Source organism: Homarus americanus, unplaced genomic scaffold, assembly GCF_018991925.1.
Source record: "Homarus americanus isolate GMGI-L3 unplaced genomic scaffold, GMGI_Hamer_2.0 scaffold41807, whole genome shotgun sequence".
Lineage (NCBI taxonomy): Eukaryota > Metazoa > Arthropoda > Malacostraca > Decapoda > Nephropidae > Homarus > Homarus americanus.
The window spans coordinates 818586-844535 of NW_024717057.1; the positions used below are offsets into that span (position 1 = coordinate 818586).

The 25950-nt window shown below is 35.3% G+C and overlaps 1 protein-coding gene across 2 annotated transcripts; it reads left to right on the forward strand.

Moving 5' to 3' along the window:
• The first annotated feature begins 4888 nt into the window (after positions 1-4888).
• LOC121858797 (di-N-acetylchitobiase-like) lies at positions 4889-25587 on the forward strand. 2 transcript variants are annotated; one of them, XM_042355435.1, is made up of 8 exons: positions 4891-5076; positions 10095-10535; positions 11952-12096; positions 12477-12685; positions 13322-13464; positions 19018-19147; positions 22027-22188; positions 24605-25587. In XM_042355435.1, the coding sequence occupies exons 2-8, from the start codon at positions 10266-10268 to the stop codon at positions 24785-24787; spliced, it is 1242 nt and encodes a 413-aa protein (XP_042211369.1). In that variant the 5' UTR covers positions 4891-5076; positions 10095-10265; the 3' UTR covers positions 24788-25587. The 2 variants fall into 2 exon arrangements, with proteins under 2 accessions (XP_042211370.1, XP_042211369.1); XM_042355436.1 differs by lacking the exon at positions 22027-22188 and having other exon boundaries at positions 4889-5076.
• The last annotated feature ends 363 nt before the right edge of the window (positions 25588-25950 follow it).

The following is a 25950-nucleotide window of genomic DNA, read 5'->3' on the forward strand; positions in this document are numbered from 1 at the left end:
GACCCTCTTATGTAGAAACTCATTTAATCTATAATGATCCATAACCATTAATTCACTCTAAGAGAATTTGTGGAATGACTTCCTAAATGTAGTATGCACGTTGTTGATCATAAGATGTTACCAGATGCCTTGGAAATTTTGCTTATGCCAAGAGAATGTTTCTTCATTTCTCAAAATTAACATATATATATATATATATATATATATATATATATATATATATATATATATATATATATATATATATATATATATATATATATATATATATATATATATATATATATATATATATATAACAGACTTAGCACAGCCTGTATTAAATTTTATTTTTTATTTTTCCCTCTAGTGTTTTTTGCACTTGATTATTTTATTTAATGCTGTTGCAACAAGAATGGGAAGAATTTCATTCTGTTTATTTTGAGAACCCTGACAACATAAAATTTACTGGTATGTCAACACCTCAATGGAGAACAAACAAAAGATCATATTAACTCTTTTGAAATAGGATAATGAAGGGACAGAGGTCACCTCTCATTAATCTCGTCCTCCTAAGCCACCTTCAGTAAATGTGGTCAAAAACATTAAGTGTGTTATGAGAGCAGCAGTCAGTATTTATTTATATGTTTGATGTAAAGAAGAAAATTGTTTTTAGTCAGCAAAACTTATTGGAACTAAAGTTGACAATATTGTAATTTCCACTGAAAGATAAGGCATCTTCCTAAATGAGAAGTGATTAGCTGGTGCAGAACCTTAAGGTGGCTGACAGTAACAATATTAACGGTGCCTTACTCCCAAGATCAGATATGATCCTTAAACGTGTGAACAATATAAAATGACAAGCTTTAGTAAATAAATAACTTGGCAGTTTGGCAGATAAAGTAGATTAAAAGCTGATATTAAGTTTTATTTTTAATTTTATACTGGTATAAGCTTTAATGATAATTTAACCTAAATGTACTGTAATATCACCACTGAGGTGATCTGCACTAGCAGTTTTTTCTGAGGAATCTTCAATTTTATATATTTTTTCATTTACCTTTTTTTTTTCAAATTTTCTTTGCTGATTATGACATTTTTACAACAGCGTATTTATGATTAACATCCAGGTTTCCAATTACTGTTGGGTAGACAGAGGCAAATAGACTAAATCTTTAAATATGGACATTAACCATTGAGGATTTGGTTAAAGAGGCATGTTGAGAAATTGCTAACTGGTGTACTTTTGTGAAATATTGCTAAAGCTTGTTGATGGGTGATTACACATACAAGTGATGGTTGCAAAAAGTTGATAATGGATTGGTAGTTATATGGTTTCTAAAAAGGCTGTTAATCACACAATAGAAAGTATTCATGAGATTACAGTACTGTACTACTGTAGTTAATTTGCACTAGCATTTGCCAGTTTCCTATTTGACATATTAAGATTAAGGTTAGCTAACTGTGATTGGTCACTGTTTGCCATTGTGGCAAATGCCAAAAGATATTTGTCCATTTTTATCTTGAAATTTGCCAAACTCCTTCTCTTGACAACTGTAATTATTTTGCTTTCGGTATCCTCCAAAGTATGTTTGTCTGAGGCTAGTCTTGAACAAACATTATTGCCCTAATTTTTGATGTCTCAGAGATTGGGTAACCAAAATACTGTATCTACACATTGATCACCTGGTAATTGGTTTCATGAAACCAATGCAAAACCATTGATTTGACATGTGAAGGGATACTGATGAAAGGGTATGCAGGAATGAGTATAATAATTTTGATGGTTGGAAGATGGAAGAAGGATGTCTGTAACAGAGGAAAATGTGAAGAAAACTTTTCGATGCATATTAAAAAAAATAAAAATTAGCCTGCACATGAAATTATGCAAACGTACAACAAACTTGGTTTTAGATAATGAAATTACGAAATTTACATGTTTTCAAGAATATTAATTTTTCATTTCAGCTTTATAGACGATAATTTAAATTGCTTTGTAACAGAATATAGTGCAGAATTACAATTAATCATAGTCCTGTACACCTAAAACCACTAGTACATTTGCACTAGCTGATGCTTTATCTATGAAAATTAATTTTGATTTCTAAAATAAAAATAAAAAGTTTATTTATACCGGTAAGTATATTTATAATTTTATATACAGTATTTCTATTTATCTGAAGAAGAAAAACTCATTGTTAATTTCTCTATAGAGATTTGTTATATAGTGTTGAAGTATTGCAGTGTTTACCCAAGGCTAAAAGTAGTAACAGGTACCCATTGTGTAACAATACTCCCAGAGTTAAAAACCAAACTAATGCCAACTTCAGTGTCTCATGGAACATTTTGCACAACTATCTTAATTCATAGACCTTTTGTAACTTTTCCATATTTCTGACTTTTCTATAGCTATTTTAATAATAATTACTATAAGAACAATTAGTTATCTTCCAGCAAACCTTCATACTGACCAGAAAATTCATGTGATTCTTCTCGCTTATTCTATTATTTATATTCCTCATCTGGTCACTTATTTATTTCCATCCATTTGTGAATATATTACATCTCTTAAACGTTAAAAGCTACTTCATTGATTTTACATTAGCAACAGTTAATTATATTGATATTTTTAGTGTCTTTTTCAGTAAACCCAAAATGCCCTCATTCAGTATTTAATCAGTAACACTACAAAGTATGTATTGGTCGCATTTTTTTTTTATGTATGTATATGGTAAAAGAAAAATTTTACTCAACTTATTTTGTATTTATAGTGTACAGATTAGACCTGCTATTTTAGTAGATGAACTATTTAATGTGATGTCAAGTGGACCAAAGTCTGGTATCTTGTGAGGGTGATGTGGTGCCGCCAGGGGTCTGCCTCACCCTCACAATGCATTACCGTTGGCTTTCATTGCACACTACCTGAATTTGTTGTCAGCTTGAAAAGACGAAGTGCTGTTATCTAATTTGCAATGTTGTGTAAATTATACATATGTACCTTGTATATGGCATACCAAATTATGTAAATACTAAATAGTACAAGTATATTTGATGTTAAATAAAATAATTTATCTGAAGGATGTGGTCTTCTTTATCATTCACAATATGCATTAAATGTCATTGTTAATTAAACTTCTCATTTTATTATAAACTTATGATAAATAAGGATAGAGCAGTTGGATATTTTTGGGCCTTGTAGTCAAAGGGTAACTCTAGCAAAACAAATATTTATTTATGATTTCACCACCGATCAGCTTACTCACCATTTGGGTGGTTGGCCTATCCAATGTTATTACAAAGAAAACTGAAATCCATGAAGCCTGTGATGTTTGGTAGGGTCACATCGGATAACACTCTTCTAACATGTTTATGGGCTAAGCAGGCCTCAAACCCTTGGTGTGTTGGTTAGAGATATGCGCATTACTACTGCAATTAGAATAAATTGCAGAAAAGTAAGGATCAGTTTATGTTGCTCTCTATTCCAGTCACCCTGTACCCAAACAAGCTTTCAAGTGATAAAGAAAACAGTGATAAAAGACAGGCCAGAGAAGGAAAAATTAACAGAAATTTAATGAATAAAATAAGGGTCTACAAAGCATGATAGTTGGTGGTACAGCATTACCATTCTGTACATATATTGTGCATTATCTCTTACCACAGGCACAGATATGAGGTTTTGGAGGGCTTCCAAGCCCCACAGGTATTTGAGGTAAGAATATGAAGTTCAGAAGGGCCTCTGAGCTCCATAGGCAGAGTTCTATGAGGTCTGGAAGGACCTCCAAGAGCCATAGGCAAGGAATGTAGAGTTGGGGAGCCAAACTGCCATCTTTTAGCATTAGATTTTTTTTGTTCCGCCCTTCTCAGCACCACATTTCGTTGACCGACCTCCCTAAAGCAATATTCTTAGAAAATACAGATTAAGGACTAAGGTACAGTATCTTTTATGTATTTATTAATGATTTAAAATACTGTATTGATATGGTAATAAACTTTATTTGTTCCCATTGTTTCATTTGTACATTAGGTTACTTATCTTGTAGTATTCATGTACAGTACAGTATATTATAATGTAAACTATTGAATATTCGTCTTACCCTGGGTGTTATTTTCATAGCTTTGTTAAAATGTGTTGTTAAAATGTTCAAATATCTTGCCAGACGGGGAAGCACCTCACTCATGAAAATTGTGAGAGGAACGGACCGGCCTTCTTATAAGAAAACAACCAAAGAAATTTAAGAACATGTTATGTAAGATATACTAATAGAAAAGAAATAGAAAACGAGAAACTTTTAAAAGAAAAAATCTCTTTTCTTTCACATACGTATGTATTAATACGATAATGAAAAAGATAAATAACCAAAAAACCTATTTATACCCCTTTACAAATTAGACCTTCAGTTTCGTTGCCTGATTCACCAAGAACTAAGTTCATCGTCGCCATTTTATTTTATTTATTTTTTCCATATTCGCCACTTATCAGCTTACTAACCGTTTGGGCGCTCTATCCAGTATTGGTACAGGAGAAAGCCTGTGGTGTTTGGTAGGGTCACACTGGATGACACCCTTCTCACGTGTGTCCGGCCGAGGCTCGAACCCTGGACATATCCGTGAGAGCTGTGAACGTTTCCGCTGCCTCTTTTTTTCCAATCATATAATGTGTACTGTATAAATTGCATATTTCTTACACATGAAATTTTCTCATAATTTTTCATTCTTAACGGACGAGTGTAATTACTAACTTAATTGCCTCCTTAAAGACCTTAGGTGTTGAAACCCAGTAACAATAATACCTGAACAATAACACTGGACAAATACAGTAACAAAGAAAGACTGATAAGTGGTGAAGTGATAAATAAAAAAAAAATTCATAAATTGGCGAAGAGGATAAAAGTAAAAGTAACAGTAACCATTTTGAATGCGCCCTCTCCCCCATTCTATGTTTATGATTGTCAGTAGATAAGAGGGTATAACGCCCCCCAACGCCCACCATGGACCCAAGCACCACCAACCTCTAATTAAGTCAGTGGCTTCGAACGTGATTGGACTGTTCACAGGTCTTCACAGGGCTCATAAGCATCGTCATATAGCAAAATACCGGTACAGTATATTAATAGGGATTTATTTTACTGTCGGACATAGGGCGCCTCAAAGTTATAAACTACTGAAACATTTAGATCTCCTTAATCTGAGCATTTTGAACCCCATTTGTACCATTTGGAATTGGAGTAAAATTATAGGGTAATTATTGACGATTGACCCGCGGCCGATTTTTTATAGAAAACGATTATAAAAATGACTCAATTTTACTGTGTTTTAAAGTGGACACTGTCATAGTTTGGGGCAAATGTGTTAAAAAATGGTCATTTCTAAATTAAACGTAACCTAACCGTAGTTGATATGAAAAACAAGCAGCAGAAGTTTTGTTAGACTTCACCAACCTAACCAAACAAACAAACCTACCTAACCTTACCTAACTTCAGGACCCCCCGGTATACTTAGCAGAAAGAACTTACTACGATATGGTGCAATTTTACGTTTTTTGTCGACGTGAGGGCAGCCGCCCGTACCGAACGGTTCTTAAGCATACACTGAGCGTCGGTGTAGATGAAGCTCGGGCGGTGATTGTTTTGAAGTACGTCAATATGATTGGCTCTTTACATCCTGGGATGAGACATCACTGGTGCATTACCTCCGAGAAGACAAAGTAGTGCGGCTTAGGCGCCTAATTATCTACCAAACAATGCATTTGCACAAGAAATGATTATCATATCAGAACCCACTGATGAAAATAAAGTAAGAAAATAAACATAAAAACAAAAAACTTGTCATCTGGTCAGTCGTCAATATTAACGAATTATAGTTTCGGTCATCCCTATGTTTTTCCGATGATTCTTTTACGTGTTTTGAATGATTTTGATCTAATCTAACCTAATCAACCTGGTAAAATTTTTGTTTCGGTCATCTAGAGAATTTAAAAATTTTAAGTTTTGGAATCGGAAATTTAGACAATTCTAAGACACCTTTCTTCTTTAGCATTTCCGTCAGAAATTTTAGTTTTTTAGTATTTTAATCGATAAAAATACCAACAATATTACAGTACAGTACTTGTTTAAAGTGGCAGGGCTTTGAAGGTATTATTATCGTTTTGGTTATGCAGCGAATTTTAGGATTTTAAGTTTAGGTTGGGTTTGCACAGCAAGCACAGCATGAATGGCTGTGTACTGCCGTATCACTTAGTACCATCCAAACAATAGTGATGTTTTATTCTGCGCTCTAGCAAACATTGATTTCTGCCATGTTTTCACAAGGCATTCTGCCAGTGTCCTTTTTTTTTTTTTTAAAGAATAGCCCACCCTGGCACAGGTCACCAACCCACTTCAGGGCCTGGGGAGGAAGCCACCCCACAATTGCATTATAAATAAATACAGAAATGGAAAAAAATAAATAGATCAAGAGTGAGAAATGATATATAGCACTGTACAGTATATGATCTGTTGTCAAAGTAATACAAACAATTCAGACCTTGCAATTGTGTGTAGATGAGGCAGAATGTCAGTCAGAGCAGCCTGGGACTTGGCCATAATTTTTGTGATTCCATATAGCAAGAGGGTCTACCGTTAGACAATTCATTGAACAATAAGGACTGCGAAGTGATTTCTCGAGCTGATAGTCTGCAGTACTTTTTGAGTCTGAAAGAATTCTAGTTTCCAGTGAGCCTGATGCGGAGGAAGTGTGCTGATCTCTTTCCAAAGATATGATGGAGATGTCTGGATAGGTATCTACAACCTAGTCAATGCATGAAGAGACTCCAGCACCTTTGACAATTGTATTGAACACAAGAAGGGCTAGCACCTTATATGTCATCATTCTCTTGGTGTTAATCGTCTCAAGTTACTTGCCATTGCTTCAATTATCCACCTGCAGTTTGTTGGTACAGCATCATCGACTTTACAGTTATTCAAACTCCTCAGCCAGAAAGACAGTTTTCACTAAATTTCCATCTGGTGCAGAATTTGACAATGGAAATGATCCTATAGGATACTTGGAAAGGTCTCTAAGCAAAATCTTCCTTCTTTGTCCAGTCATCATGGGTCATCTGAACAACTCGCATGTTGATTTCAAAACTGATGTTTCTTTCCTAAACTTTAGTAAAACTTTCTTGTTAAGGGAATCAAATGTCTTCAACCTCAATTAAAAATTGGTGCATAAAAGTCTTTGTCACCCTCTGCATCCAAGCGATCTTTCACGAATGACTCAACTGCTTCCTTTCCCTTGGATTCTGCCTGCATAAGATCACCTGCAATTTCCTTTGTGGCTTTTTGACCGGATGCAAGGTGGCACATACAGTATTCTCATCCTCAGTGAAAGGGTTGACCCAGTGGCTTGCTACACTGCAGTTTCATCATCAGCTATGCATTTTTTCCTGCATCTTTGTGTCTAAAGCTAGTTGCAGAGGTATTCTGTCCAGACATATCTCTGCACAAATGCAGATATTCTACTCTGTCAGCTCTCAGCACTGTTCATTTGAGGACAGCTCCTGGATTCAAAGTGGTGCAAATGATCCCTCCTGAGGTTTTTGTGTCATGGTACTCGTCTTGCCCGCGGTGCCCACCGTTTCTCTGTGGATGTCGGTCACACTAGAACAACCCGTATAGTACATTCTTCTTTCCTCACACAGCTAAACTGTGGAATGCTCTGCCTTCTCCTATGTTACCATACTACTCATATAATCTATCTCACTTAAAATAGCTGGTATTCCAGCATCTTCGTGGTGTAGATTAATATAATCTTTTTCTTTTTAATTTCTTTTTACTCTTATTTTTTTGCCCCCTAGGCCCCATTGTAAGTCGATGACCTATGCCAGTGTGGGCTGTTCCCCATAAAAAAAAAAAAAAATTACAACAGTACAGTACATGTAATTAATGCATTATTTCAACTTAATTCTATTTTATTTTTTTTTGTATTGTTGTTAATTGTTTGGTATTATTTTGTGAGAAAAAGGTATTAATCAAGAAATATAAGCATATACACTATCTGTACGTCTGTAAGTTGGTTCCATCATTATTTTTGCCAAAATTTGTGTAGCTACTGTACTCTCACTAAAAGATTATTCTGCACCTTTACGGGGTTATACAATATGACACACCAGACCAAGAAATCTAATAACGCTCATCTTGGCTTCTTTCGCAGTGATCGTTGCAGATGGTTTCAGAGCCAATGGTGTAGAATATTTTTTTAGTGATTGTACATCAATCAGAATTTTTCAGTTTTTTACACAAAGAAATTTTTAATTTTTGGTTAATGTTTTGATACCGAATTTCAGTATAAAGGGTTCAAAGAGCAAGAAAAAGTCAAGAAACCTATGTTGGCCAGCAGGTACTGTACAACCAACTTTTTTTTTTTTATCCCAAATGGGAATTGGCCCCAGGACCAATATGAAAGTAAAAAAAAAAAAAAAAATCATAAAATTGAAGATATAATATCTAGAAGCCATAAGAACAATATGTAAACTTTGTACTCATCATGGGTAGTAAGTTATAAGTCTGTGAAGTGAGGCAGAGAGTAATTGGCAACTGCTGAGTGCTGGTTGTTACAGTATTGTGGTGCAGTCTCGCCCAGAAGTTCATTAACTCTCCCAGCCAGCTATTGCTGCACTGCCTGCTTCAGATGTTTGAAACTGTCTCAGTATGATTTTTGGCGCACAACTTTAAACTCATGGTGCCAAATGCCAATCATCTGAAGACGGTAATGCTAGTTTTATGCTAAATCATCTGAAGATGATGATAGCAGTTAATGGGTTAATGTTGTTTCATAGGTGATGCTTAATGACATATGTGCACCCTAACCAACAACTTGAGGAAATTTTTCTACAGAAGATAAATGCATTCTTACCTCATGAAAAATAAATAAATAAATAAATAAAAAATATAAATGGTTTTGTTTATTTTTAAAAAGATTTTTGCTATCCTAAACACTATGCTATGACTTGACGACGTATCCATTGTTTATATCCGACATGCTTCCAAAATCTCATTAGCTGCTGCCACATTATGATTTATAGATGATAATATTATTGTAACTTAATGCTCACTATGCACTTATGATAGATAAATTGTGAAAAGACAGCAAAGCTTAGTGAGTAAATACAACATCATGCATGATTAACAGAGGTTAGGGCATATCTGTCTCATTGATTCTGTCCAGGGTTGGCAGCCTGATGGAAACTGAAAATAGTTAGAAAATTACATGAAGACATTTTCAGTTCCAAATTTAACAATGTTTAATTACAAAACCATTGTCAATTCTTTACTATTAGCAGATTATTTTGTTCATTACCCTACAAGTTTTCATTAAAAATTTATCCTCGTTACAGTAATGTAGAAGCCGGTTTTTCTAAAAAAACCAGTTTTTGTGATATACCTAGTAGTCCAGAATGCGACGTCTAGCTTTATACCTAGGTATGCAAATGCCTAGCATTAACTCGCCAGGCCAACATACAGGCAATTAAAACATCTAATAATTACTTAAATACGTAATATTAGAATGACACGTCGCTACCTGGCATTTAATTGCAATTCTCAAAACCCCCTCCGGCACCCTCCATCACACTCATTGCTACCTTCATCTTCTTGCCTGACGAATCAGCTGTAAACTCGCATAAGGAAAGCTCCGCTAATTTGTGTTGTAATAGCTGAAATATTAAGTGCCACGAGGATTTTATTTTTGGTATTTATACATCTTAGCACTGAGGAAATCGAGTGTGGGTTAGCCTAGCTATTTCCCAATGATACCGTTATATGTTTGTCTATTGATTGTGTTAAGCTGAAAACAGACAGTGTTTTGTGAAATGTGTGCTGTAATTTGTGAATTGTGTAAAAGTAAAATCATGTTTTGTGAACTCGTCTTAATTGAGGAGTTACTGTAATAAATAGAAGAATATCACTTTTTGAATTCAGGTTTTTTCTTAGTTTCCCATAAATTTATAATTATCAGTTGTATTAATTTTCAGTGAGATTAGAAAATAAGTTTGATACGGTAATTTATGTAACAAAAATGAATAATACTCAACAAGAAGCTTCATTGAAAATTGCAATTGTCCTTTGTTTCCCTTTCAGATTTATTTCTGTGGACTGGGATATATTACAGTGCAGTATACTGTATGCTGTACTTTACTATTATATCTTACAAGAATACTGCAGAAAATAAGAAGGAAAGTTTTAGCATACCTTTGTCATCTTGGACTGATTTGAATTATATTTACAGCATTAAATAAACTTTGCTGACAAATGTTGAAAAAAATGTTACCTGTATGTTCACTACATATATATAGTATACTTGTAGTGATACTAGGATTGTATTCATCCATCAATGGAGAGCTTCATCAATTTGCAGCAGAAATTGATGATGAATTTTTCAAGTCAGAAGAACTAGGAGGTACCAATTACCCTTGCCCCTGTAGCCATCCTCTACTGTGTATGCCGCTTGCAGATGCTCTGGAGAGAAGTCCTTCAGCTCCACATGTTCAGGAGTTCATAAAGAAATCTCAGAAAAATGAAGTGAGTACAGTATTACATTACAGTGTAGTTAGGTTGTAAGCTAATCTCTTTTACTAATTTTTATGCTAAAGACAAGCTGCTTATTATCCCTCCTAATACAAGCCATGGTAGATTTGTTAACTAATTTGGGTATACAATACAGGCATCCCTGGTTATGGAATTTTGCCCCTACGGAATTTTCAAATTACTGTATGACTAAAATTTTGGGCTACGGAAAAAAAAGAACTCCCCCATACGGAATTTTGGTAATTTAACAAAAAAAAAAACACAACATTTAACCAAAAATTTTACCAGAATTGTAAAAATTACTTTGTGTGAATTCTCTGTGGTAGCCACAAGGCGGTTGAAAGGCCACTCACCTCAGTTGCCAGCAACCACCACCACAACAATGGCACTGCTCTGTTAGGATTCTTCTCCAGCCTGTGTGCAGCTATGCATCTGTGATCAGGACTGTATTCACCCTTATGGAGTTATGGTTAAATAATTAAGATTTAAAAAAAAATTAAAATCACGATATATATATATATATATATATATATATATATATATATATATATATATATATATATATATATATATATATATATATATATATATATATATATATATATATATATATATATATATATATATATATATATATATATATATATATATATACATATATATATATATATATATATATACAGTTGTACCCCACTTAACGCGGTCAATAGAACCCAGAGGGTCCGTGTTAAGTGAAATCCGCGCTAAGTGAACAACAGAACATATGGGATTAATTCCAATAGAAACCGGCCCGACCCCCAAACTCCACTTTTTGACGACACATAACTATGTTGTAGTAAAAACATCTTAATTTTATGATGGTACATGCACACAATTAATACTAAGAGAAATAGAGAAATACAGTCGCTAAGTTAATGTCCATTCAAATAATGGACTCAACTCCCTCCCCCTTTACATTACACTGCCGGCTCTTCCCTCTCTGAGAAATTTTTTGGGTAAAACCACTAAATTTTAATAAATAATACCTCAAACTAAAGTTAGGATAATACAATTGACATTGCTGGATTCCTCTGTAAGACCGAATATTTTGAATATAAATGTCATATATTTTGCACAAAAGATAACATAGTTACTCAGAAAATTGATTTATTATCTAAAATTTGTATGTCTAATGCAAAATATATGATGTTTATATTCAAAATGATCGACCAAATTATAAGAATTCCAGCAATGTAAATTATATTCAAATTACCCAATATCCCATTGAAATAATAGATTCAGTTAACGAAATTTTCGGTTAATGAACGACTCTGTGGAACCAATTGTGTTCGTTAATCGAGGGACCACTTATACTGTACAGTATTGTAAAGATGAAATGGAAATTAATAATTTTAATTCTTTTTAATCTAGGTATTTGCATTTGTGGTCCATTGCAATGCATCCGTTTGGTGGAAATTCAACTGGACCAAGTTGACAACTATTGCTCTTGCTGGCTTCTATGATGAGGACCTTCTTTGTCACGCCCATGAGCATGGAGTTCGTGTTGTCAAGTTAGGTAAGGATTTTGTGAAACACTCTGTTCACTTCGCAGACATACACAACCAAACTTAACTAAGCCAACTAATTAGGATGGAGTAGGAAGCATTGTTCGTATTGAAGGAATAAGAGTAAATCCACACCTCATCAATTTATGTTTAATAACAATGTATACATTACTGTACATGTCCTTATTTTTACTTTACAGTAGCTTAGCCAGATGCAACTGTACGATATACCATGAGAAGTATAGTCCAAACAACGTACCGTTTATGTGAAATGATGGGAGATGAATATGTGAAACGACATACAAAGGGAAAACAAATAATGGTGATCAACTGTGTAGAAATCTTTCCTGTAAATAATTGTAATTCTTTTTTTTTTTTTTTTGCCATACAGGTAACTTCCCTACAAGTAAGCTTCCCAATGATACAGCAAGGCACAACTGGGTAAAATTACAGATCAGTGATGCTACCCTGAAATTTTTAGATGGAATTAACATTGACTTTGAAGATGCCATTAATCCAAACTCTCCGGAGCAGAAGGGACTCACTGACTTAGTACGAGAGACGGCAGAAATGTTTCATTCTTCTATGCCTGGGTCACAGGTGAGTGGAAAGATTTTGTAATTTTACAAATGTTGATACTTTTTGTAAGGAGCTAAGAGGGATCCTGTAGAAGGAACTCAATAGCATGATGTAATGGAAATGAAATGAAATAAATAACATTGCTCTTTCAGAAAAGTGGACAAACAATGGGTGTGCCACTTCCCTAAATCCACCACTATCTTTTTTTTTTCTTTCTTTTTTTTATTATGGGGATTAGCTCACCCGGGCACAGGTCACTGACCCACATCAGGGCCTTGGGGGGCCATATTTTAACTAGTTGTTAAACTGTAGGGGCACCTTCAATATTTAAAAAATTCTCCTCGACTTTTTTCTTATAGTACAAACAGAAAGCAACAGCATTGTTTGTTTGGTAACCAAGCCAAGATTACTTTTTTGTGCAGATCTCTGACATCATCATATAGTAAGGGGTTAGGGGTTCTTTCGATAAAACATGGACAAATGACTATTGATAATAAATGTTTGTCTTTGGGATAGTTCTGGCATACTGTAGTACAGTACTTTAACTACTGTATCTTATTGCATCAGTGTCATGAATTTTAACTGATTTAATTGTTTCTACAGATATAATCTCATATAACATGAACTATTGAAGTCTGCATGTTTCAACAAATGCAGGTGTCGTTTGATGTTGCATGGTCAGCAAGTGGGATTGATGGACGCTATTATGACTACAAATCGATTGCAAACTACAGTGATCTCATCTTCATCATGGCATATGATGAGCAAAGTCAAATAATTGATGGCCCATGTACTGCCAGGTAGGCAGGGTACAGTCCAGTATGTGAGATAAGAGTTATTGACTGTAGGTAATTTTCACTTTTCACCCATCACATATCCCCTTCTTTTCCCAAGGAGGACATATAAATATGATGGTCATCTGTGTGTGCTTCTGTTTCAGTGTATGTCTGTATGTTTGTTTTATTTTGTGAACACAGTAGAAGGAACAGAGAATTTTATCCAAATTCAATACAGGGTGTTCAAAAAATCCTAAGCTTTCCATTTTATTTACTAATTATTTATATTTTTTTTTTATTTGAAGGAATTGAATATCAAAGGTTTTGATACATTTTTTAATTGGAGTCTTTAGTGGTCTCTTTTAGTTTACAGTTTGCTTCATCACTGGGGGATGTTGGTAGCTTCACCAATTCCTCATATTTTATTTTTTCTTTGCTCTACAGTTTTGCATTAACTTTATGTTAGCTTTTGTATGTAAAGGGGGAGCTTATTTACTTGCTCCTGCCTATCCATCCCTATGTTCTTTCCACCTAAGTTTGTCTATATATACTATAGTAAAACCTCAATAAATCGGACTTCAATATATCGGAATTCACTTTTTTGGGCTCTGAGTTGCTATGGTCATCAGAAATACAGTACTGTACATATTTTAAGAAATGGGGAAAGTTAAAAAAATATATAAAATGAACAACTCTTACTCACTGAATACTGTACAGGTGTCTAATCAGATTTACTATAGGCCTACCGAGACCTAAGTCATTGAGTATGTAAGTAGGCTGGGGCTGATCGGGTGTTACCACATTTGTCAGGTGTGTTTATTTATTGATTCAGTATTATATTCTCATATCATTGGCCTCTTATGGTTTATGACTCATCTTGATTAATATAATATCTTCAATAATAGAGAAAAAATACAATATGTATTGTAATTTGTAATATGACTTGGGGGGGGGGGAAGAAAAGGATAAGCTGTATTGGCAGGCATTCACTCAAGATGTGTTTGTGTTAGAGCTTTCAGCAAATAAGCTTACAACAGGGTCACTGTATCACACTATAGTATTGATATGAAGATACCTTCTTAACAATGTTATTTATGACCTTTGAGTGATACATGATGGCTCAGTTTGGCTACTTGTACACTTAGACAACTGATCAATGAATAGACCAGGGTATATGCAAACACATAATACTGTATACTGTAACTGTACAAATATTACTTATTAAGTGATGATCAGTACACTACTTTACTGTACTAATTTACTAAGTGCTGAAGACGAACGTTGTAGTAAGCAGCTAAGCCCATCAGCTGTTTGTCCTTTGTAAACAAACGATCCATAGTGTTGAGTGTAGTACAGTACTTTAACTACTGTATCTTATTGCATCAGTGTCATGAATTTTAACTGATTTAATTGTTTCTACAGATATAATCTCATATAACATGAACTATTGAAGTCTGCATGTTTCAACAAATGCAGGTGTCGTTTGATGTTGCATGGTCAGCAAGTGGGATTGATGGACGCTATTATGACTACAAATCGATTGCAAACTACAGTGATCTCATCTTCATCATGGCATATGATGAGCAAAGTCAAATAATTGATGGCCCATGTACTGCCAGGTAGGCAGGGTACAGTCCAGTATGTGAGATAAGAGTTATTGACTGTAGGTAATTTTCACTTTTCACCCATCACATATCCCCTTCTTTTCCCAAGGAGGACATATAAATATGATGGTCATCTGTGTGTGCTTCTGTTTCAGTGTATGTCTGTATGTTTGTTTTATTTTGTGAACACAGTAGAAGGAACAGAGAATTTTATCCAAATTCAATACAGGGTGTTCAAAAAATCCTAAGCTTTCCATTTTATTTACTAATTATTTATATTTTTTTTTTATTTGAAGGAATTGAATATCAAAGGTTTTGATACATTTTTTAATTGGAGTCTTTAGTGGTCTCTTTTAGTTTACAGTTTGCTTCATCACTGGGGGATGTTGGTAGCTTCACCAATTCCTCATATTTTATTTTTTCTTTGCTCTACAGTTTTGCATTAACTTTATGTTAGCTTTTGTATGTAAAGGGGGAGCTTATTTACTTGCTCCTGCCTATCCATCCCTATGTTCTTTCCACCTAAGTTTGTCTATATATACTATAGTAAAACCTCAATAAATCGGACTTCAATATATCGGAATTCACTTTTTTGGGCTCTGAGTTGCTATGGTCATCAGAAATACAGTACTGTACATATTTTAAGAAATGGGGAAAGTTAAAAAAATATATAAAATGAACAACTCTTACTCACTGAATACTGTACAGGTGTCTAATCAGATTTACTATAGGCCTACCGAGACCTAAGTCATTGAGTATGTAAGTAGGCTGGGGCTGATCGGGTGTTACCACATTTGTCAGGTGTGTTTATTTATTGATTCAGTATTATATTCTCATATCATTGGCCTCTTATGGTTTATGACTCATCTTGATTAATATAATATCTTCAATAATAGAGAAAAAATACAATATGTATTGTAATTTGTAATATGACTTGGGGGGGGGGGAAGAAAAGGATAAGCTGTATTGGCAGGCATTCACTCAAGATGTGTTTGTGTTAGAGCTTTCAGCAAATAAGCTTACAACAGGGTCACTGTATCACACTATAGTATTGATATGAAGATACCTTCTTAACAATGTTATTTATGACCTTTGAGTGATACATGATGGCTCAGTTTGGCTACTTGTACACTTAGACAACTGATCAATGAATAGACCAGGGTATATGCAAACACATAATACTGTATACTGTACTACAATATTACTTATTAAGTGATGATCAGTACACTACTTTACTGTACTAATTTACTAAGTGCTGAAGACGAACGTTGTAGTAAGCAGCTAAGCCCATCAGCTGTTTGTCCTTTGTAAACAAACGATCCATAGTGTTGAGTGGGATTCTTTTTTCAGGAAAGTTGATTCTTTTAGGATAATGTTTTATCAATCTGGCACCAAATGAACCAAAATTATATGAGAATTATGGTAAATTGTATAGAGACATGTCATAGGGATTTTGGGGGAGAGAGGGGGAGGGAGCCACCTCCTGCCCTCTCCCCTCTCCCCTCTCCTGTGCCTGCTGCTCTCAGATATACACTTGTCTTCCACATACAATATATACCCCTATACTTATTTGTTCTTATTTTTATCTTTATAGTGCTGTACAGTATCCAGTTTTCTCTTTATTCATAAGACAAATTCCTTGGTTACATACATATAGTACTGTATAACACTTCACAGTAAATAACAATCATCTCTGTGAAAATAGTTGACAATCAGATTTATGTTTGATTTTCAATCCAGAGAGTTCTGTTTCTTTTTTTCTTTTTTATTGTTGTTGATGTAACAGACCTCTGTTGTGGAAGTGCAGTACGTAATAACATTACTGATTTTCTTTAAACAGTTCAGATAAGCAGTGTTAACTTCAACCCCCAATTAGTCTGAGGTTTTAATATACTGTATAATATATACGAAGGTACGCGCAACTTATTTTTTTGCACCGCAACCGTAACTCTGCTGAAATAGTTGCACCGCAACCATTTTCAAAAAAGTTTGCCGCAAGCGCAGACACAACCGCAACGGGCAACTTTAAAAATAAATAAATAAACAAATACTAAAATAAGCAAAATTGCCTATTTACAAGCATAACAAAATATAATTGATAGAAAAAAGTTAATATTATCAATATTTTATTAAAAAATTAAAAAGAAATGCCTCACTGCCACTGGCCTCAGTCTCAATGGACTGGCTGTCAACAGTCTCAGTCACTTCAACTTCCATGTCCATGTCCTGGTCGGCAGCGGCAGGATCACTGCTGCTGGCCACAGACTCCTCCTTCCTCCTCGTCAGAAAATGATCCATAATACTAGTAATAACAAGAAACAAAACAACCAGAAACTGACGCCTTAACTGCAGTGCTCCTGACTGCCTGACTGGTTATGATATGAATCATTCCTCCTTCCCCTTCCCTCGCTGTAGTTGCCAGATTTCATCTTTTACAGTAACTCTAGTTTCTAGAGTTTATGTAAAAGATGAAATCTGGCAACTACAGCAAGGGAAGGGAGTGAGGGGGGGGTCTCATCTGGTTTACAGTTCAGAAATATGCTGTCCGACCTGTTTCATGTGTATGCTGAATCATTCCATCAGAAAAAGAAATTTTTTTAATGCACGGCTCTAGGGATGCCCGTTTGTTTATGCGGTTGTATTCCAATTTTCAATTATTGCCGAAAAATTTTGCACTTGCGCTTGAAAATGCTTGTAAAAGTTGTGCCGCAAACAGTTCTGCAACTCTCTGGAAAAATGTGTGGTGCAACTGCCCACCTTTCTGTGTGTGTGTGTGTATATATATATATATATATATATATATATATATATATATATATGTAATTCACATCTTCAGGGGTGAGTACAGACTAAGGAGAAGTACAAAACAAGGTATATATATATATAGAGGAGGGTGAGATCAAGTCCACAATGGTCAAGTATTAGGTAATGACCCTACTAATATTCAAAAAGCACCACAGCAGTCGGTAGTCAGGTCAGAGGGTAAGCTGACCCAACATCTTAATTTGCACTCCCTCGAGAGACGTAGAGTGAGGGGCGACATGCTAGAGGTGTGTAAATGGAAGTCGGGGCTGAATAATGGGGACATTACAAAGGTACTCAAACAATCCAACCAGGAGCAAACTCGTAACAATGGTTTTAAATTAGACAAATTCAGATTTAGGCGCGAAATAGGTAAGCATTGGTTTGGAAATAGAGTAGTGGACGAGTGGAACAAGTTACCAAATATCATCATTAACTCGAATACGCTGGATAGCTTCAAACATAGGTTGGATGGATATATGAGCAATAGGGGTTGGGTGTAAATGGGACTGCCCAGTATGGGCCAATAGGCCCGCTGCAGTTTCCTGCATTCTTATGTTCTTAGTTCTTAATATTGTAGTTTACAGTATTGTGCATCTGCAAATACCCTGGTTTATTCATTAATCATTTGTCTAAGTGTACAAGTAACCAAATTGAGCCATCTTATAATACTAAAATGTAGTAAATAACGTTTTTAGGAAGGTATCTTCATATCAAATACTAAACAGTGTGTTATAGTGACCCCTGTTGTAAGTTGGTTGTCTACTGAAAGCACTCACACAAACGTGTCTTGAGTAAATAAATTCTGATACAGCTTATCCTTTTATTTTCAAGTCATATTACTAATTACATACAGTATTATATTATTTCTCTATAACTGAAGATGTTATATTAATCATGATAAACCTAAAGAATGCGGCAACACCTATCGGCCCCAGCCTGCATACATACTCAAGTGCCTTAGCTCTCAGTAGGCCTATAGCAAATCTGATTAGACCACTGTACAGTATTCAGTGAGTGTTGTTCATTTTATAAGATTTTTTTTATTTAATCTTCCCCATATCTTATTTTTTTTCTCAGTATTTCTGGTGACCAGGGCATCTTAGAGTCCGAAAAAAATGAAGTCAGATTTATCGGGGTTTTACTGCACATATTTATGTTGGTTTTACAGACCAAACTCTGGAATCTATATGACGGGACATGGTATTCTTACTTATTTGGATCTGGATATTCCTGGTGAGAAGATGATCCTAGGAGTACCCTGGTATGGTTACAACTATCCATGCCTTTCTCTGGACACGGTACAGTAATTAAACGTCTTTTGTCAAATTCCGGCCATTATATTGTTTTTAACTGTGGTTGTGTTGCATTTTAGGTTAATATCTATTTGAATGTCCAGTTGTAATATTGTATTACCATACTTTAATGCATTACATTTGTCCCTCACCATTTTTTATTTCTGAGCCTGAGAGTTTTGCATACATAATTATTTGCAAGGTAGTAAATGTATACCAACTTCCCATTTGTGATCCCCAACCATTAGTATTTCTGAGGGACACTTTTTTGGGGTTGAGATTCATGTATTTTTTTTTTTTTTTTTGGGGGGGGGAGGGGATATTTTAAAACATGAAAAATACAGGATATTATCTTTCATTGCCTTTAATCTTTCTTTTATCAATACTGTACTTGTTAATTAGCTTCTTGTTCCAGCAGTGGTAGTATCTGTATCTTGTGTACCTGTTGCATCTAATTAGCTCCTTCAGTGAACAACAAGAATGCCTACCCTTCCCTACCGGTCATATTCTCTCCTTTCTATAGAACAAACATACTCAACACAATAAACAAGTGAGTAGTGAGTGTAGCATTCGTTCCATGTAAACAAAGCAGTAGGAAACGGAATATAAGATGACGCAGTAACTCCTCGGGCTGAGTGTTTTTTAATTATTTTTTACCTCATAGAGAAAGTACTGCATCTTCAATTATAGAATGGGTATCAATATATTACTACAGTAATATATTTGTTATAGAAGTTGGTTTACAATTTTATAGTTTATTTTGTTTCAAATCTCATCCAGTTTTTCATAAGTATAGTGTACAGGTATCTGTACTGTATGAAAATATTTCGGCATTGTACAGTGTCTCCTATTCTATGCTCTCCCTATCTATGATATTCCGCTTTAACAGTGGTGATGTATTAAGACCAACCCCCAATCTATGATGTAAACAATCTACATGAACGATGGTCATCGTCTGTTCAAGGCACTTTACAGCCACAAAAAATACAACAAAAATCATTTCAGTTACCAAAACAAGATTACAGTGGGAACATTAGTGATGCCCTATCACTGTAAAAAACCCACACCGGTGATAGGTAACAACATCGATACTGACCGATAATCATTGAATTACACGATCTCAGTCATGTGGCATCACCATAGAAAACACCTTGCTACTGTAGTGCACCAAGTGGCTGTGTGGTGGCACTCGTGTTTGGTGTTGTCAACATGAGTGCCACCACTGTGTCATGAGTTCAAGTCCTGCTTGGCCCAGACACACATGAGGTGGGTGTTATCCATTATGACCTTACCAAAAGTCACAGGTTTCCTCCAGGTACTCTGGTTTCCTCCTGTACTCAGTCAGTCAATCAGAGTACCATCCTCTTATCTGAAGGTTGGCGACTACAGTCCTTCACTTAAATATTTTTGAGCTGTTTTTACCAATCCTCTTAAGGTTTTGTATCTCTCTGGGGACCCAATTTTTAATTTCATTCATCCATCCTAGTCTCAGCCTCCCCCTGGCCCTCCTTCACTAATTTTGCCCATTAATATTTCTGTTATTATTCCCTCATCCCTATTTATTTGACCAAAGTTAATCTTTCTTTTCTGTCCATTTCATGTATTTCTCTTGAAGTTTTTGCTAATCTTGGTACTTCTTCACACTTGTGACCCAACATTGGACAAATCGAATTCATGACAAAGTAACAAAGAATGGACCAACTGCTTGAACAGCTAGTAACATGAGAAGTGGTGAAATGATAAATAAAATTTGCAGTTATAATGGAAGGGGTAAAAAACAGTTAAGTGTGTAGGTTGCCTGGAATGGTAGAGAAAGTTGAGGGTGGAAATTAATGTTTTTGAATGGATAAAAACAGGTTTGCCAAGAGGGTATGAACATTTGAAAAAAGATGTAGGAAGAGAGCATAGTAAAGTGTGTGTACGTAATCAATTTAGCAGGTGAAATAGGTAATGGAAGACTGACATCATTGTAAGAGGGGAACAGGGAACATTATGTTAAGGAGAGAACAAGAAAGGAATAGAATGAGTAAAGAGGGCAGAGGCAGTATTTAGGAATAGGGGAGTCAGAGGCTCTTTTATCATGGCCAACCCTTTAGAGCAGAGCTCCCTGAAGGAGTGGGGTATCATAAATAGGAGATGGATGTATAAATGTATGTATCAGTTGATAACTTAGCCAATACTCATAAAAATATGTTAAGTCAGTACTGTATATTGATCTTCACCATTCTTTGTTGCTTCACTGGGAAATATATGGATGGATTTAGCTGATTGTTATATGCACTGTTATTTTTCATACATGATACTTTTAATATCACCTTGCATACTTTACACCATAAATACATACATTACACCTGCTTGTATGATTGAAACCTACAAGTATCGCTGTGTGTACTTGATACTGCATATACTGTACAGTACTTGCAATTTTACATTCTTACACCTGCAATACTATTACCTTTTAAGTTTGATGCCTGCATATGATTTTACACACTTTTTACCTTCATATCACCTTGCATATTTAGTACCTGCAACATCACCTTGCATATTTGATGCCTACAGTATCAAGTTGCACACTTGATATATCCAATATTACTTAAATAATTTATGATACAGTTTTGTCATTCATACTTGATACCTGCAGTATCAGCATGCACACTGATGCATACACTATCACCTTATGTACTGTACTTGATACAGTACTTCCAATACTATATCACCTTGAACACCAATATGTACTGTATCCGTAAAATAACATTGCATATTGATACCTGCAGTATAAATTTATGTTCAGATACTTGCAATATGATACTTTGCCTTCTATTAATGTCTTATTTCTTATTATAAAATTTAAAGTTGCTTATGTCTAAGTAATAAAAAAATTTCAGAATGGTACTTGTCATATCAAAGAAGTACCCTTTCGAGGTGTTAACTGCAGTGATGCTGCAGGAAAGCAACATCCTTTTAGTTACATAGTTAAAACTCTTGAGCTGTCCAAAGCAACTTATCACTGGGACAAAATCACCCTGACCCCATGGTATAATTTCAAGGTAAGTGAGTAGGTACTGTACTGTACTGTAGGTACTGGTTTTTTTGTCTCGTGATGTGTCCTCATATGTATGTTTTATATTTCTTTCTTCAGTATATCCTTATTGCTACATGCAAAGTAAGTCTTGTGGAATGCCTTGATTATCCGTTATCACTACTGTACTGTATATGCAATATGAATTTAAGAAAATATTAATCCTGGACTTGATTAGAGCATCTGAAATTGAATTATTGGTTATGATTTTCTTTGTTCTGAAAATTTTCACTGGGATTACTATCGTCTTTATTTAGTGGCCCCACAAGAAGCTGAAGCCTTGCAGGGGAAAGGAAACCAGTGGCTTCGTGTAAACTCCACCATTGTCCTCTTTTATCTTGTCATTGGTTACTTTCAAGGTTAAAGCTGTTCTGGCTGCCACTTCAGTAGGCTGACTATTACACAGGTCTGTCAGGTGATGTTTGAAGAAGCACCATTTCCTGCTGAAATCTAGGTTTTTAAATGTCTCATGCGATATTATTTATCATGTATTGTTTGGAGGGGTTTTAATTTCAAAGCCTTTAGATTTTGGATTTTCCCCCCAAAATTTTCAGGAATGATTCTACTTGCCAATTGTTGCCAGCTTCCACAGTTTTTAGGCAAAAGTGCATAACTTTTTTCTGGCTTCATAGTTATTGTTTAGAAAATATGTCTGCAAAGTGGATATTGCATGAATATGGTTTTGAACAGTTAATCTCAAATGACATGAGTTGTAAGTGGATTCATTTCATACAATGGTTATACAGTGAGGAATACAAGAAATAAATAAAATAGTTAAAGAAAATAAAAAACAATTTAATGATTATAATAATCATTCTCTCTGCCCCAAGCTATTACAGTAACTCAGTGAATACAAGTATATTAGACTGGCAATTTATGCAGATTTTTCTTACACGGTTTCAACTATACTCAGATTACCCCGGGGCTTAGGTTACAATTTCCAATTTCAAGCTCAAAACTTTCAAAATGGATCGCAAGCCAGCCAAACGATAGCTCGCCAAATGCGCCATCCCACCTGGCCACCTCTGTCTGCCTCAATTGCCGCACGTGTATTGTCGGAGTAACAGCTGCCTCTCATGTGTGTCAATTTAGTGCGCTTAAACGTCTTTCATAGTCGTTCATAATGCCTAAACACAAGCCAACCTCTGCCTCTGTGATGACCCTTGAAGAAAAAGTGGCTGTGTTAGACTTAATAAAAGGCGGCATGTCGATCGCTTCTGTGGCACGGAGGTATGGGCGGAACGAATCAAGCGTGAGATCCATCAAGATTCGGGAGAGGGAAATTCGTGAAACCGTGTCTACAAGTGCCTCATCTACTACTAAGGTGACTAGCCAGATTAGAGATGTAACTCTAGTGAATGTGGAGAAGGCATTAAACATCTGGGTGGAGGATATGAACCAGAAACGTGTCCCCATCGACGGCAACATGCTCAGGTAGAAGGCACTGAGTCTTTATGACCAGTATATGTATAGTGATTTAGGGGATTTTTAGAAGCGTTTCTGACTTTAAGCGATTTTTGGTTTTACGCGGGGTCCCAGGAACGTAACCCCCACGTAAGTTGCGAGTCTACTGTATATATGTGTAGAGGTGTTCAATTTATCAATATGACCATTAGATGACAAGATTTTACAACAGTTTCAAGCAACAAATAGGTACTTGTCTCTCCACATCCGGTTTGCTGGCCGAAGTTAGACTTTAGGGAATTTAAATTTAAACCTGCCAATGACTCAAGTATTGACCTTCCTCCTGTTGCACCCTATATATTTGCTGCATGCACGATAAAATTCACTTTTTTCTCTGTTTTTCATCCTTTGGAAATCGATGAAATTTCAAACTTTTATCGTGTAGTCTGTAATTTTTTATATATCCAAATATGGAGCATTTATCAGGCATTGTCATAGATCATCACACCACGACACCCAGCTTGTAACGGAGGTCCCACCCCGGATCACCCCCCGGGCTGCCGACGTCATGCATGGTGAAGAACAAATTTTTTATTTGAAGTGGGTTGACTTGGTAGAATTAGACTTTGCTGAAAGTCTAAGGCGAGAAAAAATGCATCCATCCTGATGGTCTCTTTTCCAACAATAGTATGGTGATATAATAATTTAAATAGGTTTCACTTGTTTTAAAATAATAATTATGATCATGATGATGAAAACCTCCAAGCCATGTTCACCCACAGAATGTTGATTTGGGGAATGTATTTACCACCTTTATTTCCAGTGATTGGCTTTACAACATGACTACAAATGGTCAGTAATAAGGAAGTCATCACACCTCTGACAGAAGCATACCCACTGGTATACAGTTAAAAGAGGATCTTAACTACATACTAGCTTTAGATCTAATTATATTGTCTTCATAATATATTTTTTTTTAGGACAGTGACGGTCAGCAACATCAGATGCAATATGATGATGAACGTAGTCTTGTCTACAAGTACATGCTGGCCACTTCGAGTGGACTGCGTGGTGTTGGGATGTGGACAGCCAATTTCTTGGACTACTCGGACACAGCTGAAGCCATCAGTCAGCAACAATTAATGTGGAGCCTATTACCATAAGTGATTATCATGGGAAGGAGAATTTAATGTTCCAGTACTTTGATTTGTCTTAGTACTGTATGGGTTATTTAAACCAATGCAGTAAATCAGTTTCTTTGAGTTTTAATTCAATTAAAAGTAAGAACCAATATCACTTTTCTTCTGAAATAGGAATTTTGTGATGATTGTTCCTCACTTGTAATTTCTAAAGAAATGCTCCATCGTCTCTCTTTCTCATTAACCCCTTGGGTACAAAGGGTCTCTCTCCACTAAAAAAGCAGTGATATTTGTTTCTCAACAGAAATACTGTATTGTGATATTTTTCAGAAACTAGTTATAATTATCTACCACAGTCAAAGTGGCTCAAAGCAGAATAGACTCCCATCTTCAGATTTAAACATATTTAGTACACATGATAATCACAGCAATATCCAGAGTGTTCAAGATATTCACAAAAGATACAGTACAGCATGCCCTTAAAATTCGCAGGGGGTTGGGTCACAAAATGGCCGTAAATTGCCAAATCCTCAAATATAATTTGGTGGGGGGGGGGGGGTCTTTTTGATACGTATGTAAAATATAAGAAATCTGATATTTTTTCATTGATATTTTATTTTACATAATTTGAAGTACTGTGGATTAAAAAAGAACATTTCTGATTGTTCAGGGGGTCGCAAGTACACTCCCCATGACCAGCTACTTGATTTCAAGGTCTTATGATATTTTAGCTTTGACTGTAATAGGTTGACAGATATCTTGATTTTCTGATTTCAAATTTCTTATTTGTGATATATTGCAATAAATTAGAAAATGCTATCTCATAGTGTGTATGGCTTATCCATGGGATCATTACTAAGAGTTATTTTTCCTCACAGAAGTTTGAATATGCCATTACTTTAATGGGAAGTTTACTGGAAAAGTTTCAGATGTTTGTGATGAAGTGTCTGTTAGGAGAAAGTTATGAGATCTAAGTATCTGGAAGCATTTGTTTCGGAGATAGAACAAAGATGGGTGAATTGAACCACAAAATAGAAGAGAGAAAAAAGTGTTAAGGGCAATGAGAAATGTATGTAGAGAGCAGCATACCACAGAAGGCAAAGATGGGTGGATGCATGTGGGAATCATTAAACCAACTTTGGATGTGAAGAATGGGTTCTGGATGCAAGAGGAGGGAGCAAATTGCA